This window comes from Xyrauchen texanus, chromosome 35 (assembly GCF_025860055.1).
Source record: "Xyrauchen texanus isolate HMW12.3.18 chromosome 35, RBS_HiC_50CHRs, whole genome shotgun sequence".
Taxonomy (NCBI): domain Eukaryota; kingdom Metazoa; phylum Chordata; class Actinopteri; order Cypriniformes; family Catostomidae; genus Xyrauchen; species Xyrauchen texanus.
Window position 1 is genome coordinate 38,276,211 of NC_068310.1, and position 18,065 is coordinate 38,294,275.

At 36.1% G+C, this 18,065-nt stretch overlaps 2 protein-coding genes across 2 annotated transcripts in view; one reads left to right on the forward strand and one right to left on the reverse strand.

Annotated features, from left to right (window-relative positions):
- Window positions 1-11,225: 11,225 nt before the first annotated feature.
- Window positions 11,226-17,802, reverse strand: LOC127628909 (E3 ubiquitin-protein ligase TRIM39-like). Its single transcript, XM_052105888.1, has 6 exons — window positions 17,193-17,802; window positions 16,909-17,004; window positions 12,626-12,856; window positions 12,483-12,505; window positions 12,289-12,407; window positions 11,226-12,201 (listed from the first exon to the last, which is right to left on the reverse strand). The coding sequence occupies exons 1-6, from the start codon at window positions 17,592-17,594 to the stop codon at window positions 11,666-11,668; spliced, it is 1,407 nt and encodes a 468-aa protein (XP_051961848.1). The 5' UTR covers window positions 17,595-17,802; the 3' UTR covers window positions 11,226-11,665.
- A 77-nt stretch (window positions 17,803-17,879) lies between these two features.
- The window catches only part of LOC127628597 (WD repeat-containing protein 7-like), a 113,535-nt gene continuing 113,349 nt past the window's right edge, over window positions 17,880-18,065 (forward strand). The window contains 1 exon segment of the mRNA XM_052105368.1: window positions 17,880-17,980. The gene's annotated coding sequence lies outside the window, so the exon portion shown is untranslated.

Sequence of the window (18,065 nt, forward strand, 5' to 3'; positions counted from 1 at the left end):
CAACATTCCTACAAATAAATGCTTTGTAACTAAAACATTTTGACTTTCAATAGACAATACCGACACATGTTAACTGTCTTAAGATCGGCTCAGTTTTCAATTTGAAGCAGTAAGTTCAACACTGCAGGGATTCTCCCGCGTGTCCTCTCTGGTTCCGCTCTTTTTTTTTTTATTATTATTTTTTTTTATTTTTTTTATTTGGTATCAAAATCACACAATAATTAAATAGAAAATTATAATAACAAAAACAGTATATACAAAACAACAACAATATTAATACAAAATATTACAAGTAAATAAAATAAATTAACAACAAATTAAAAGAATCTCTCTGGTTCCGCTCAGGCAAACGGAAGATGACGATGAGGACGATACATTGATTATTCACGCCCAGTAACCCCTTAGCCAATCGCATATGCCTTTAGCTTATATTGTCATGAGTATCTTGGCAGTTTTCAGAAATAAAATTGGTGATTGGACGGCGACAGGAATAATTGTTCCCAAATTTGAATGCTCCGGCTGGAAAGGGTTCATTATAATAACATTTACATTGGGACAAATTCTTCACAATGAAAATATATTGATATTTCATGTCTGAAAAACAGGCACCCCTACAGATTTGAAAAATATTCTGATTTCCTTTTTGCAATTCAACAGATCTAGACGCAATGCCCATTCAACGAGAGTTGCTTTCTCTGCTGTTTATAACCACACCTGTAGATGGCGCTAGTGACAAGTTCAAGTCGAAGCCGCGAGAATTTAAAACGAACCAAACAGAGAAGAAAAACTTTCGAGGGAGGCGTGGCGGTTGGCAACACTGGGCAGTGACTGGAGCGTTAATGGGAGGAAGTGACGGTAGTTCCGGAAGCGATCCGGAGATGGAAGAAGATGCAGGCGGTGGGAGTGAGGGTTATAATCAAAGTAAATGGAACTTAGTAGAAAATCGGAAAAGGAAAAAGAGTGTAAGCCAAATATCGGGTACGGATAGTGAGAGAGAAAACCATCTGACTAGAAGGAGGAAAGAACATTATAAGGTAATAATAAAATTCATGATAGAAGGTGTAAGATCTGTGAATCCTTTAAAACTGTCAAAAGCGGTAAAAGAAACGATTGGAAACATAGAAAGTGCTAGGATGTTACAGGAAGGTAAACTGTTGCTTTTCTGTAAAGATAGTAATCAACAAAAGAAAGCTCTTGGGCTAAAATCTTTGATGGGACAAAAAGTAAATTGCTCAGCAGTGGGAGATAAAAAATGGGTGAGAGGGGTGATCACAGGAATCCCCACTAATGTGTCCGAAGAGGTAATTAAGAAAATCATATCAGGCGCCTCAGTGATTGAAGCTAGAAGATTAAAGTATACCAATAATAAGGAGAGAATGGACAGCTTATCGGTGATGCTTAATTTTGATGAGGATAGAATGCCAGAAAGAGTGTTTCTAGGATTTATGAGTTATATAGTAAGACCATATATCCCCCCTCCATTGAGATGTTTCAAGTGTCAAAAATATGGACATGTGGCATCGGTGTGTAAAGGGAAACAACGGTGCGCAAGATGTAGTGGCAATCGTGAAGAAGGAGTGAAACCAAAGTGCTGCAACTGTGGAGAGGAGAATAGTGCGGCATATGGAGGGTGTCAGGTGAGAAAGAATGCTGTCAAGATACAAAATGTAAAACTAACGGAAGGAATAAGTTACGCTGAGGCCATAAAAAGAGTGAAAGGGACAGAACAGAGAAATGCACAAGAGAGTGCGGATGAACAAAGAATGCAGAGGCAGACCCGAGAGATAATAAGTAATAACACCATCAATATAGACAAACTGGCGTTTACCACCTTTATGGCGGAAGTAATAAATTGCTCAGCACAAACAGAAAGCCGTACAGAAAGAATAAGAATAATAATTAGAGCAGCAGAAAAGTACTTACAGGCAGACGGATTAACAGTTGAACAGGTAAACGAGAAATTAAAGATGCAAATAACAAACTCGCAGGCTTCATGTGGAGGATTATAATGGTACTGATAATATTGCAATGGAATGCTAGAAGCCTAATAGCAAATGGGCAAGAATTGAAAAAATATATTGATGAATATGAAGAAAAACCACATATTATTTGCATACAAGAATCTTGGCTAAAACCTCATTTAAACTTTGTTGTTCCTCAATATGAAGTATTACGAAATGATAGGAAAATAAAAAATGGTGGTGGTGTAGTGACTCTAATTAAACAAGGATTAGAATTTCGGGAGATAGATGTGAATGGAGAAGTTGAATTGATAGTGGTGGAGGTAAGCACAAGAAATCAGAAAATTAGAATAATCAACTTTTATAATCCTTGTGATAGGATTAATGAAGATTTAAAACAAAAAGTTGGTGGTGAGGGTAGCTACAAATTAGTGTGGTGTGGGGATTTCAAGGCACATAGTACAATGTGGGGTAGTGAAATTAATGATCATAATGGAAATATGGTGGAAAGTATATTAGATGATAATGATCTAGTGTGTTTAAATGATGGAAGAGCAACAAGGATAGATGTAACAAGAGGTCATCAGTCAGCAATAGATTTAACTATAGTGTCTCAAAGTCTGGCAAGACAATGCAAGTGGGAAGTGCTTGATCAAACTACAATAGGTAGTGATCATTACCCCATCAGATGTGTAGTAGGTATAGAAGTGGAACAAAATATAAAACAGAAAATCCCCAGGTGGAAATATAAAACGGCGGACTGGGAAAAGTTTAAGTAAGTGAGGCTAAATTGTTAGGAATTGTAAATGATAAACAGGAACCTGAGGAATTAAATAATACAATTAATGAGATCATTTGTAGTACCGCTGAGGAGGTAATTGGGAAAAGTTTAGGAGAAAGAAAAGGAAAAAGTGTACCATGGTGGACAGAGAACTGCAGTGAGGTAATCTCAATTAGAAATAAGGCGTTTAAAAAGGTAAAGAAAACATATTCCTTTCAGGATGTGATAATATTCAAAAGATCTCAGGCAGTGGTTAGAAGAGTAATTAGATCTGCTAAAAGAAAATACTGGAGACAATTCTGCGATGAAATTGGTGAGAGTGTAGATATAAGTGAATTATGGGGAATGATTAGGAAAATGGGAGGGAATAAAATGTATAGAAATATACCTGTAATAATAGATGAGGACAAAAATATAATGATTGAAAGTGAAAAAGCAGAGGTGTTAGTAAAAGCATTTGTAAAGATACACAGTAATTGTAACATATCAGAGGATATGAGAAGGCAAAGAGAGCAAGCAATAAGAGATAATCCTAATATCATGGTCCAAAGAAGGCCGTCTGAAAACACTCTGGATGAAGATTTTACTTTATATGAACTCAAACAGGTATTGACAGGTTTAAGAAATACATCTCCAGGAAAGGATGATATATGTAATGAGATGATGAAGAAATTATCAGATATATCGTTGAATATCATATTGCATCTGTTCAATAAAGTATGGAAGGCAGGAAAACTCCCTTCTTCCTGGAAACATGGAGTAGTTGTCCCAATAGCCAAACCTGGGAAAGATCATTCCAGAGCAGTTAACTATAGACCAATTGCACTAACATCAAACTTATGTAAAATAATGGAAAGAATGGTAATAGCTAGACTAAATTACACAATAGAAAATAAAAATATTTTATGCCCACATCAAAGTGGATTTAGAAAGGGTCGCAATACAATGGATTCTATCATATGTCTAGAATCAGAAATCAGGAAAGCATTTATAAATAAAGAAGTGTTAGTTGGAGTGTTTTTTGATGTGGAAAAAGCATACGATATGTTGTGGAAGGAGGGACTATTAATTAAGTTGGATAAAATAGGCATTAAAGGAAGGTTGTATAATTGGATAATGGATTTCCTTTTCAAGCGTACAATACAGGTTAAGATCGGTTCAAGTTACTCAAAAATATACACAATAGATAACGGTACTCCTCAAGGTAGTGTTTGTAGCCCAATATTGTTCAATATAATGATTAATGACATTTTTTCTCAGGTAGGACAAGGAATAGGTAAATCCCTATATGCAGATGATGGAGCCATGTGGAAAAGAGGACGGAATGTTACATTTTTGAAAAAAGCATGCAGAGAGCAGTAGAGGAAGTGGAAAAATGGGTAAACATCTGGGGTTTCAAATTGTCAGTAGAAAAAACGCAAGTTATCTGTTTCTCAAAAAAGAAGAGTAGCCCACAAATAAAATTAAAATTATATGAACAAACATTAGAACAAGTATCGGAAATTCGATATTTGGGGTTGTGGATGGATTCAAAACTTAAATTTGACAGTCACATAAAGAAAATAATAGATAAGTGTAAAAAGGAATAAATGTTTTAAGATGTCTGGCAGGGGTAGATTGGGGTGCAAGTCGGCAATCACTAAAAAGAATATATTGTGCAATGATCAGACCAATAATAGATTACGGATGCATAATATACAGCTCAGCATCAGCATCCAAGTTAAAAGAAAATAAATGGTATTCAGTCACAAGCATTACGAATATGTTGTGGAACATTCAGAACATCCCCTATTCCAGCAATGCAGGTAGAAATGGCAGAAATGCCTCTGGATGTTAGGAGGTTACAATTAAAAATGTCATATTGGAGTACTCTAAAGGGACACAATGAGAATCACCCAGTGAAAAAGATCCTAGAAAAATGCTGGGAGTATGGAAAAGGAGAAATAAATAGTTTTGGATGGAATGTAGAAAAAGAAGCCCAGAACATAGAAATAAATAATATAAATATTAGTCCCACAGTGGTAATACCATCAATACCTCCATGGCTTTTCCCTAAACCGGATGTAGATCTAACATTGCAAGACAAGATACAAACAAAGTAAATAAGCATAACAAAGGATATAGTTGTGAAGCAGCACCTAAGTCAAGAATATTATAACAGTATTCAAATATTCACGGATGGATCTAAGAATCCAGATACTGGACATGCAGCAGCAGCAGTTTACATTCCACATTTTAAATATAGTATTGAAAAGAGAATTACAGATCATGCTTCAGTATATACTGCAGAGATGATTGGAATTTTAATGGCACTTCAATGGGTGGAAGATGTTCATCCTATGGATGTAGTGATTTGCTCAGACTCCTATTCAGCTTTACTGAGTATAAATAGTGGAAAGTCAGCGTCCAGGCAGGATATCTTGTATGAGATACTACAAAATATGTACAGAATATACCGAATAGGTGTAAATATTTCATTTTTATGGGTTCCAGCACATGTGGGGGTAGAGGGTAATGAGGAGGTTGATCAGTTGGCAAAGAGATCTTTGAAGCGTAATGTAATAGACATTAATGTAACACTGAGTAAAACTGAAGTCAAAGCAATAATAAAATCTGCCCTAAACAAGATGTGGCAACAGAAATGGGACAAGGAGACAAAAGGAAGACATCTGTATAAAATTCAAAATAAAGTTGGGGGTGAGAGAAATAAATACAGAAGCAGAAAGGAAGATTCCATAATATCTAGGCTTCGAATAGGGCATACATGCCTTAATTTCTCAATGTTCATCATAGGGAAAAGAGAATCTGCAAATTGTGATAAATGTGGCTTGTCAGAAACAGTTGAACACGTGTTGATTCATTGCACAGAATACTGACAGAGAAAGAATCAATTTTGCAGAAACATTAAGCTACATAGGTATTGATACATTGTCAGTCAATAGCATATTTCAAAACGCACAGAAAGAGAAAAGGGTCTATAGTGCTTTAATGAGGTATCTAAAGGAAACAGGATTGGTTAACAGAATATAGGTTGAGATATATATATATATATATTTATATATAATTTTTTTTTTTTTTTTTTTTGATAATTGCTTCACTCTGTTAATGCTTCACACTCCTGTCCAGTTGGTGGCGGTAAATGCACCTTTTAGCTGGTTTGCCAACCGCCATAAAACTTTGAAAGAAGAAGAAGAAGAAATTAAAGTGTTTTTTAATCATGGATGCATGCAGACATCAAAAGGGGCTTGAGCACCTGTCCTTTTTATTCCTGGAGAGAAAGTGCCCTTTTTTCTGGGGTGCTTTTTTTTATTTTTGAAAAATAATATATATTTCTGTTTGCGCACAGCTTCCCTGTCAAACAAATATATTTATTGAATAGTGTATCTAAATATCAGGTCAGGAGTTCTGAAGCGCTCAAAAGTCAAAAGAGAGCGCGCTGCATGTGAATGTCCTGACTGTGACTCACAGAATCATGCGCATGCTCAGACCGCGCGCCAGAATACAGTTCTCTTTCGCGCTTGAAAGAACAATAACACACACAATTATGCCAAAATGTCGTTTGTCAAGTATCTTCATAACATAAGAGCAGTCTTATGATGGACATAAAGAGTTGTGAGAGAATGAGGCGCGTGTGAGATCCGCGTCTCAGCAACGGCTGCTCTTAAAGGGCCAGCATCCAATAAAGCTTTCTGTCAGTAAAGTTAATCAAAGAACAAAGGGAACAGAGAAATTTACTCACTGCTCTTGACTAAAGACCTTGCGTAGCTTTAATAAGGATTAGTCTATATATAATTTATAATTTATGCAGCGCAGACTGTCTGATAACTTTATTCAATTCTGTATATGTCCTACCTGTTAGACAGGAAGGGCACAGGTAAATATGACATTTATTATGGGTTTATGTGAGGATTGTTTGAAGTTCACTTAAATTAAAAGCTGTTTTATTTTTTGAAGCCTAATAAATGTTTTTTAAAAATTAAATACTAAGGAGACCATGGTTTCTGTGTGAACTGATTATTTTGTAAACAATTGCGTGAGTTTGAGGAAGATAAAATTAATTAAATTTTTAAATAATTTTTTTAAAAAGGAAGTCAGAGTTGTGTTAATATATATACTTTTTTAGTTTAAAAAAGTAAAAAAATACGTAATTATGAGAAGTGCCCTTTTTTTCACTTCAGCCCCTGCCCCTCAAAATGTCTGTGCACGTCCCTGGATGCATGTAAATCTATTGTATGAGACCTTGGGCAAAATTGGGCACGTTTAAAAACCATAATAGGTGCACTAAGTAATTGCATTAGGATGTAATTAAAGGTGTTAATTTGCATCTATATCATGAAATCGGTGCGCTATTGCAGATATTCTAGTTTTTCAGAGATTGTAGCAAAAAAAATTTGTGTTTTGTGTGAGTTGAGCTGAACTGTTGAGGTCTAAATTTCCCCTGGATGTAAAACTTGTCATAAGTCATTCTACAAACTCACTATTATCTTCCCCCTCCATTTTGACCACATTCACCACAGAAGCACAACACGAGCAGACCTTCAAAGACGAGAATGACAACGCCACATTCAATAGACCCTCCCCGATCTGACCCCCCATGAGGCCTCTGATGTCACCACCCTCCCTGCAGAAGAGCCCGCCCCTGTGAGACAGACTCCACCCCTCAGGTAGTGTGGGAGGAGCCTGTTGCTGGTGATGATGCGGTGGGAGGTCACAGCAGTGACGAATCTCCCAACAAATCGCCCTCAAAGAAGAAGAAAAAGTTTCGCATCCCGTCGTTCCTAAAGAAAAACTAAAAGAAGTGTGAAAGCTAGAGAGGAAGAGAGCTCAGGCGTTAGGAAATACCCCACTTTAAAAAACATTTTAGTTTTTGTATTCAGTTTGTTCACATTTAGTGTGTGGATCTGTTTGTATGAAAGGGTCAGATTGATTTTATTCTTTGAACAGTTCTTTTATAAACGCTGACAGGTAAAGTGGACTTTGAGGTAAAGTGTGGCTTGTTAGTCATGAGCTCACACTCTGATGTCATCATTATCTTCCATGTTTTTATAAAATAATCTTAATATCCACTATTATGTATTGGGAATATCACAAATGTTATTTTTAGGGAAAAAGGAAAGAATGGAAGAGTTGAAGTTCCTCCAGGTGTTAATTCAGATTGTAATGCAGCTGCACGCTTTAGATTTATCAAATCATGTCTATAAACATTTCAAAAATGGATGACCCAGAGTGTAACGGTTCATTCATAAAATACAAAGATTCACAACAGATCTCACCTGAACAGGTACATGCTGTGCTAAACTTGTCAAGAACATGTCCGGGGCATTTCACCCCAAAATCAAAAGAACGAAAATGATGATGTATGACAAAAAAATGATAAATAAATAAACATCTGGACATATTTTGGTAATGAGAATTTGAATTAAAATATAAAATCAATGCAGCAAATAGTAACATGATATATAGTTTACCAATACATTTATTTATATTTACAAACGTACTTTACAATTAAATCAGTAACATTTTCACATACTAATAAAATTATTTGCATTTAAAATATTTTGTGAAGAAATGTGTTAATTGTTAAGAAAGTGCAACAAATCTTAATATTATATGGGGGAAATTATTTATTATTTGATTGTAACAAATTACAGTTGAGTTGAAAAGACTTAAAAAGCAGAAAATAGTGAAATACTAACAATAATTAATATTGATGATAATATCTTTGTCTTCAAGGTTGTTCAGACGTCAGTTCTGAATGTGGACTAATGTGAAGTCCACAGAACCGCTCGCTTTAGATCACTATAAAGTCTGAAATATGTTCTGATGTTGTGGCTTCTGCTTGTGTTTCTCTGTTCATGTTCTCCTGAAGTTACATTGATGACGTTACTCACATGAGATATTCTCATTTCTTCAACCACAATTATTTATTTTTCAACCATGAATAAAAGTGTGATTTCATTATTTGTATTTTAACAGCAGAAAAGACAAGTGAAGGAATTAATAGACAAAACAAACTTATTCTGACTTTGTGCTTCAGAGACTCATTTAAGAGTTCTCTGGTAAGATCAATAGAGAAGAAATGTCACGAACAAAATTGAACAATAGAAATATTCTCTTAATAAATGTGCGTGTGTGTGTGTGTGTGTGTGTGTGTGTGTGTGTGTGTTATCTGTCACAGTCCAGCTCAACTGTTCTGTCGTATAATGATCAATAACAACCCGAGATCACATTATTAAGATGTACAGTAAATCACTGATCTCACACTGGTCTGCCACTGCGAGGACGATCAGCGGTCCTTCCCGTCTCCCTGTTGTGCTGTCTTAGGCGTCTCACAGTACAGACATTGCAATTTATTACCCTGGCCACATCTGCAGCCCTCATGCCTCCATGCAGTATGCCTAAGGCACGTTCACGCAGATGAGCAGGGACCCCGGGCATCTTTCTTTTGGTGTTTTTCAGAGTCAGTAGAAAGGTCTCTTTAGTGTCCTAAGTTTATATAACTGACCTTAATTGCCATAACTGTGACCTTACCATTTGTAAGCTGTTAGTGTCTCAATGACCGTTCCACAGGTGCATGTTCATTCATTGTTTATGGTTCATTGAACAAGCATGGAAAACATTGTTTAAATCCTTTACAATAAAGATCTGAAAAGTTATTTGTATTTATACAAAATACTTTAAAATACAGAGTCCTGAAAAGGGGATGTTTCTTTTTGCTGAGTTAATAAACATACATATATATTTATACACAATAGTGTATGGTAATGTGTAATCCATTCTTCTGGACATTAAAAAAAGTTATTTATATAAACATAAGATACACAAATGATCTAAATACAAAATACATTCAACTGTAAACTAAAAACTGAAGTCTAAGTTTTTAAATATGCTGTAAGAAATTTTCCAGGAGTTCAATGGATCTATTCTTAATTTATTTAGTTTACAGCTAAATGTATTTTGCCTTAATAACGTCTTACCGATTGGTGGTGTCGACGAGCCAACAACGCTTCAAAGTTGTGTAAAATACAATTTTCTTCACAAGAAAATCAAATTCACCAGAAACAAGATGGAGTCCATTTTTGCATCAAGTTTGCCTTCGGCCTCGGATGGAGGACACCGATAAGAAGAACCCAGCGAAAATGTGCGCTTGTGCACTTGGGTTGGTTTTTGTTGGTAGTTTACTTTTCTACAATTTGTTTTAATAATAAGATATATAGTAGCGTACAACAGCGTTTTCATTAATTGTATCTTTAATAACACAGATTAAATGTTTATATTATCTTTTCATGAAAAATAAAATATAAGCATGACAAATTGAAATAATTTCTCTATCATTAATGTAATCTGTGACTGGGCCTGTGTGTAAGTAATCACTCTGAGAGCAGGTGGATGGTCACTCAAGGCTTCTCTTTTATTGGACCTGGGACAAACAACCAAAGGCTGGTAAATACAGTGGTTCAATGTTGCTCAGTCATCTTTAAAATGAAATAAAAACACTTTCCGTTCACAAATAAGTTAATTACACACATCTTGGGTTTATCTCTGCAAATATTACATATTTGACCCGACTGACAGGATCAGAATGATCACAGATTAATCAGATACATTCTTGTGACTTAAACGTCGAACTTGTGTCTGCAGATGAACATAATTCATTTTAATAACAGAGCAATCGTCAGAGCAATTTACCAACAGCGAGAGATATGAGGCTCTGCTGTGGATCACGTAGCACCACCCCACTATGTAACCTATGCAAATACCTGCAAATTTGCATCAACCAATATCGAGATGTCCCAATCTTAGCATGAATTTAACAGTAATTTCAACACCGTTACACATATCAAATGAACAGTTGTGAAAAGATTAACTCTATTATGATCATTGAATTATGATTATTTTTTTATTAATGCTAAAATAAAATATTGAATTGCCTATTATACTATTATATATATATATATAAAGATTAGAGAGATTATCAAATTCATGAAGCCACACAGATGAAATGTTCATGGCAAATGTCTGCGACAGCTCCCGGTGTTCTCTGTCGCATGGAATTTACGTCAGTGTCTGAAATCGTTCACTCATTTCGTTCACTCACTGCTGAAATATAGTGCACTCACAGCCATTCACTATATAGGAAAGAGTGAACGAGTGGGTGATTTCAGACACAGCATTGGACTCACCTTTCCCTCTACTGCAGTAGAAAACTACTTTTCTGTGTGTTACTTACCTGTTATCAACACACACACACACACATAAACACACACTCGCGCGCACACACACATATTATGTGTTTGTAACACTGTGAAATTATTCACCTTAATGTCGCGATCAACACTGAACAATGGAAATACTCTTAATAAACGTGTGTGTTAGTTATCTGTCACAGTCCAGCTCAACTCTATATTTTACTTTAGTGTATCAGATTAAGTTATAAATGTGAGTGTTTGGAGTTAAAACAATAAAACACATTTTTATGGTACTTTTTATTTTACAAACACAAATTAAACTTCTTAAAAACTCTTGAAAAGTTTCCATGACTTGATGATGATATGTTTTATAAAATAGTCTTTAAAACACCAGTTGGTAAGTGAATTTATAACTGAAAATACAGATAAAACATCTAAATATACATCTTTACAATGAGTTGAGGAGTTGTATTATAATGATTATTTTGAGAATTTAATTGGTCATTATATCTGTCATATAATGATCAATAACAACCCGAGATAACATTATTAAGATGTACAGTAAATCACTGATCTCACATATGAATTCACATCTTAGCCAGCATCATTAAAAAGCATTAAAACATGTCAGATTAAATTAATTAACAGCTGATGCTACAAAGACACATTTGATTAGTCTGTCTTCTACAGAAACTCAACTTTTGTAGATACAAGTTTAATCTGTAATTTCATTCTTAAGTCTTTTTTTCAGAGGAGTTCACTGGTAAGATCATCAGAGGAGAAATGTCACAGAAAACACTGAACAATGGAAATATTCTCTCAGTAAACGTGTGTGTGAAAGTGTGTATGTGTGTGTTAGTGAGAGGATCAGAGAATGACAGTTTTCCTCTGTCACAGTCCAGCTGAACTCTGATTCTCTGGAGTTTCTCTTTCACTGAGACACGAGGTGTTTGATCAGGTGAAATGAATGCATCATATATACCATCATAAAACCCCACACACCAGAATCCACTCCTGGATAATATGTTCTTCTTCCTCTGAGCAGATTCTGTCATCACACCCAAATACCAGCTTGTACAGTCTCCAACCTGAACATCCCAACAGTGAATCCCTGAATTAAAACCCTCTGAACCCAAAACACACTTATACATATCAAATCTCTCAGTATTATCAGGAAGCAGCTGTTCCTCTTCACTGAATCTCACACTGATCAGATCATCAGACACGATGAGATTACAGTGAGCAGTGTTGGGGTCCAAAGTCACTGGAGCTGAAGAGAGAGGACAGATACACACTCAAACACACATCAAATAACACAAATGATCATTATGAATTCATTGTTGTATTCTCAACTCACTGTATTGAACATTTTCCTGCATCTTCTGTATCACAGTGAACTTCAGGTTGCTCAGATGTTTTGGGACATTGATCAGAACTCCTGAAATGTTCTCTGGATCTGCTGGTGTACACTGGGTTCTGAAAAACATTCAGGAGTCAGTCATGTTGATTTGGGTTCAGAACCGAGAGAGAAACAGGAAACACAATACAAACCTTTCCATTGTGCTCTTCAAGTTCTGTACAAAGAAAGAAACACAGATTATTCATCCAAACTGAATTTGCTTTGAATGTTTGAAACTGACATTTGTCTCCAGTATAATGAATATTGAAGTTGTATAAATGTTCATTGTTTCCACCTGTAGGAATGAAAGATCTTCAGCTGTCATCTGCTCCTCTATGACTCTGATTGTGTGTGAAAGAGATGAAATCTGTCTGCTCATCTTCTCAATCTTCTCCTTCATCATCTGACTCTTCTGCTCCTCTTCCTCTCTCAGTGCTGTTATTCTGGCGGCCTCTTCATCATGTAGAAACTGGTGAAGTTTCTCAAACTCCTCATTAATCTTCCTCTCTGTGTGTCGAGCCTGAAACTGAAACAAAAGACATTTCAGAGAAAGATCTGATGGTCAAACTGTATATCAATATACACTTCCAAAAATGGGATGTTTCCACTGATCTATATATATAACTGGATAGCTCATGACGTCACAACAGTGAAGCTACTGCGCCGCCATCTTGGTATTCCCTAACGTTCTGTATTCCTATGGGTCTCAATGGGAAATCGTCTGTTTTGGTGAGTAATTTTTACCTATCCAGTCACATAAAAAAAAATGTTTTATGTCTGCATACACTGCATCACAATGCAATCTTCCTAAATATGTAATTCATTATTTATTTTGACTGTCATTTTTCCCCCCTGCTTATTCTAAATGTGAGCGTGTTATGTTACTCTTTATTGCAGCAGCATTACGTTCAGCGGCGCACGTGTTACCTCAATAGAAACAAGTTTAAGAAACTGAGGTAAGATATCAGTAGACTTTTTCAAACATGTTTTTAGCAGGCTTTAAAGTTTTTATTCTGAATACATAATTATGTTTTGTAGCTTTTGTTTACGTTGAACGTGCATTGTGGTTATTTTCTTATGATAAATGAATATTAGCTATGCAGCTAACGTTAACTTAGGAAAATAACCACAATGAATAACAGTATAACTCACCAAGTTAGCTTTTTTGGTCAAGTTGAATATCTAATTGCGGATCAACACCGGTTACATATGATAAATATAATGCCTTCATTAATTCTCTGTGTGTGATTTGTACTTTTTGCAGTGCAGGCCTGAATACGGACCAGCTCACGGGCATTTATAAAGTGATCAATTGGAATAGACGAGGAGCAGGGCTGGACTGGTAATCTGGCCTACCGGACATTTTTCCGGTGGACCGACGCACTTTGAGGCCGATCAGGGTGGACTGGCCATCGGGAGAACCGAGCGGGCCGCAGACAGTGTCGGCCGCGATAATCTAAAACGAGCCGCCGCGTTAGCGGGAAAACCACCACCCCCCCCCCAACAAATTTTGGGCCAGTTATGTCAAATCCCGTTCCGATTTCTCTTCCCAGTCCAGCCCTGACAAGGAGCACATGGATATTGTTGAAGTTAAACAAGGTAAGTTTGCAGTTTGGATTTCAATAATCATCCCACTGAATGTCAGATAAAGCTGGAATTGGTTTGCAACAGGAGGAAAAGCTGTATGAGGAGACAGTTGTCAGCCTGGCTTCACTGAAGAGCTGTTTTAACAGAGTAAACAATATTATACTATCTGTTTTTATTTGCAATGAAGATACTTTTGCAACATGCAGTATAAGTGTCATAAAATTACTGTGTTTCAGATAGTATAACATATATAACATTTAATATTAATAGAAAAGTTGACCCAAATATGTAAATTCTGTCATCATATACTCAACCTCATGTCCTTCCAAATCCATGTGACTTTCCCCCAAAAATTTATTTTGTATTCCATATAAGGAAAGTAAATGGTGAGCAAAATAGCTTGTTTTGGTCACCAATGGCATTCATTATATGGACAAAACATTCTTTAACATGTCATCTTTTGTGTTCCACAGAAAAAGTCATACAGGTTTGGAAGGACATGAGGTTGAGTAAATAGCTGTGTGTAAGGTCTTAAGTTGGGGTATAAAGTTCAAGGCTTCGTAACTACTAGTTAGTTTGCAACTAAGTCTGTGCTTAATTTGGTTGCTCCACCTGTTCTTAAAGTCTTAACTAGTAAGTCGTAAACTCTCCATAAAGTGATGCGTAGTCGCATAATATGAAGTTTACCTGCATTGATCCAATAAGCAGCTTCATATTTGTACACAAAAGTATTAAAAATCCATGAACTTCAATTTGATTTTGTTACGGTTGATGTACAAACCTTGTTTGCTCACGTAACCGTCACTGCGGACGTCACAAGAGCAGCTCTCTTGAGAGACATATTTTGATAATTAAGATATTGTTTTAATTATTTAACATTTTATACTTTTATATTTGACTGTCATTCATATGATTTTGAAGCCTGAAAAGGAAATCATACCCTTATTTTATTATATGACTCAAGCTTGTAAAAATTTGTATTAAATGAATTAGTGAGTTTGTATGGTAATAAATCATCATATTTATGAAACACCTAAAACAGGCAATTAATTGTCATAATCACAATTATTTGATTGATGCCTGATATGCAAAACATGAGCTTATTGATGTCATAAAATATCAGTCTGCTTTTTTATTCCATCAGTTACACCTGCTCAGAGTCTTCCGTAAATATTTAGTTTATACTTAGGGTTACATTCTACCGAAGTTTAATGGTGCAATGCTCAAATATTTAGTAGTGCGTAAATTGTGACTTCGTGCCCATTTACGCCACAACTAGGCTAAGTTTAAACTTTTGTATAGCTGGTGCAACCGGCTCCTGATCTTTATATCAAACTTTTCTTTTTTCTTCTATTTTGCAGTACAAGCTTGCCCACAGTTTTCCTAAGCCGTTTGGAGTGTGATGCAGCACATGTTTCCTTGGCAATGAAGTGGAGGCTGATGTTTGTGCAGCTTTCTGCAATGCACTGAGTATGAAGATGTGATTGTTGTATGGTTCTAGGTTGAACATGTTTGCCTCAAGTTCCTTGAATGCAGAACCACCATGGAGATCCAGAACCTTTGTGGGGACAGAGATGGGCCTTGTGAGTGTGTGCTGTTGAAGAAATCTCTCAGCTGTCTTGCAGACTTTCAGGATGCTGTCTGACGGTCTTATAAATCCACCTCAGGGCTTCATGTCGATCAGTGTGTTCATCTTGGGAAGAGCTCTCGACACTGAGTGCTGATTAACAGGTAGTGCACAGAATCATCTTCATAGTTGTTTTAACTGCAAAGCCTGCTATGTACCCCACCACAGCCTCTTTGAACATGGACAAGCTGGGAAGAGATACAGTGATGTTTTTCTCTGTGTCTTCTGTTTCAGGCTGAACGTCACTGCCTGAAATGCCAGCATATCAGAAGATGCTGCCTCCAGTGTCACTGTGCTATCCGGTGGAGAACTGTTGCCACTAGCTCTGATGGCATGTCTTGCTATCATTCTTTTGAAAGCTGAATAATGTGGGATTGTTGTTAAATCCATTAGCAGATTTGTTCCCACATATCTGCAAATTTGTATTGTATTGTTCAGTTTAAGTCAATTTTTTGGTGTACTTGGAAGCTTTTGTTATTGAACAAATAAAATATGTATGATTTCCTTGTGTGCATATGTCAATAAACTTATTTCTAATTATGATTTAAAAGATCAGGGATTGTTGAAATTATTAAATGCTCACAAGCTGGTATGTACATATTCCAGAAATGAATGCAAATGGATAATTCCATTATGTAAAGGTAAATTAATTTATGTGTGTGTGTGTGTGTGTGTATATATACACATACTGTATATGAACTTGTGTGTATACTACGTTTTTATATTTGGTTCTTCTGGATTTATTCTTAAGATGTACTGTCTAGTTACAATATCAACACAAAGCTAGTCGTTTTTATTAACAACTTTAAAATTTGTTGATGTGCATGCCCCCCCCCTAAATTAGTTCACATTTACTATATAATCTAGTAAAAAATGGTTAATAATGTTGGCAAATTATGCAGTTGTATAATTTGTCAACATTATGAACAATGAGCATCAACAGATTTAAACTATGAAGGCAGAGAAACATTGCATCCTGTAACAATCTGCAGATGGATAACTTTGCTTTAAAAAGGGGTATTAATACACTTTGGTGTTGTATTTTTACTGTTGATTATTAAAGATTATGATCGTTATGCCCACTCTACATGGGGATAACGTCTAATTTGTGCTTAATAGGTACATAGTCTGTATAAATTACAACCTGTGGGCACTTTAGCCGCATCCTTAAGTGAGTGTTGTTTCGCGGTTAAACGCTGCACATGCCGCGATGCTCTCTGTCGTTAGGGAATAGTAAAATGGCCGCCAGAGCACTTCCGGTAGCTTCACCTACTGCTGGCAGTTTAGAATTCTATGAGCAATCCTGTTATATATATAGATCAGTGGATGTTTCACACTCTTTAATTACACAGTTTAATTCAAACCTTAATATGTTCTGCAGTTTGATCCAAATTCTGTTTAAACTTCTCAAATATTCTCAGTTTCTCCTGTAAGGGTTTTAGTGCAGTTTTGAGTTTCTCCTGAAAGAAATGGACATGTTAATATAAAGAGTTCTTACTTTCCAGCCCTGTTCTGCTTTTAGATCATTATGAGTTTGACCAGAATAATCTTCATTTACTGTCTGTAATTATTTGTTCATATATGCAATCATAAAGTATGCTGCAAGTTATGATGTTTCAATAAATGTTTTGAATATAATTGATCTGACCTTATTATCGATGACAGCTTCATCTACAGGACAGAATTTGTGATTTGTGTGTGTTCTGGAATCTCGACACACCAAACACACCGGCTGTTGATCATCGAGACAGAAGAGTTTGAGTTTCTCTTCATGAAGACTGCAGACTGCTTCACATCCTGATGAAGATCTTTGACTTCTCTCCTGTAAGAAAGTCTCACACAGATTCTTTAAAACCCGATTTAATGTTGGCATGTCCCTTGATGATCTTTTTCTGCAAACTGGACATTCTTTCGATCCTTTACTTTCCCAAAACTTCTGAATACACTCTTCACACACACTGTGACTACAGGACAGAAGAACAGGATTTTTAAAAACATCACAGCACACAGGACAAGAGAAATCCTCCTCAGAAAAAGATGCAGACGCCATTTTCTGAGCCACACGTCCAAATCCTTCTTCAAAGTTTCACTTCAGTTTACTAATCCCGTTTTAACACTCAGTATTCTGTTTTTAAATCAAAGAGTTTCACATTCACAGCAGATCATTTCAATAATGTGCATCTGAAATATTACTGTCCAAATCCTGATCAAATTATTCAGTGTTCTTCAGTCGAATGAGCTTCAGGTCAGACGTGATCTAAAACTGTAGATCAACAACTGGGGGCAGCAGAGACCACGTTGATGACGCCACTCATATGACGCAATGACGTAAGAGCACGCCTCCGTCAGCTGACCAGTGAGCCGCTGCGGAATTAACGCTATATTTTCATTAATAACACCGACAGAACGATCATGAGGCGATAAATATCCGCTCCGGTGAGTAAAACACACAACGACATTTAATCTGACGCGACCGGACACTCAAATAGATGTGCTGTCATATAATAATAATAATGATAAA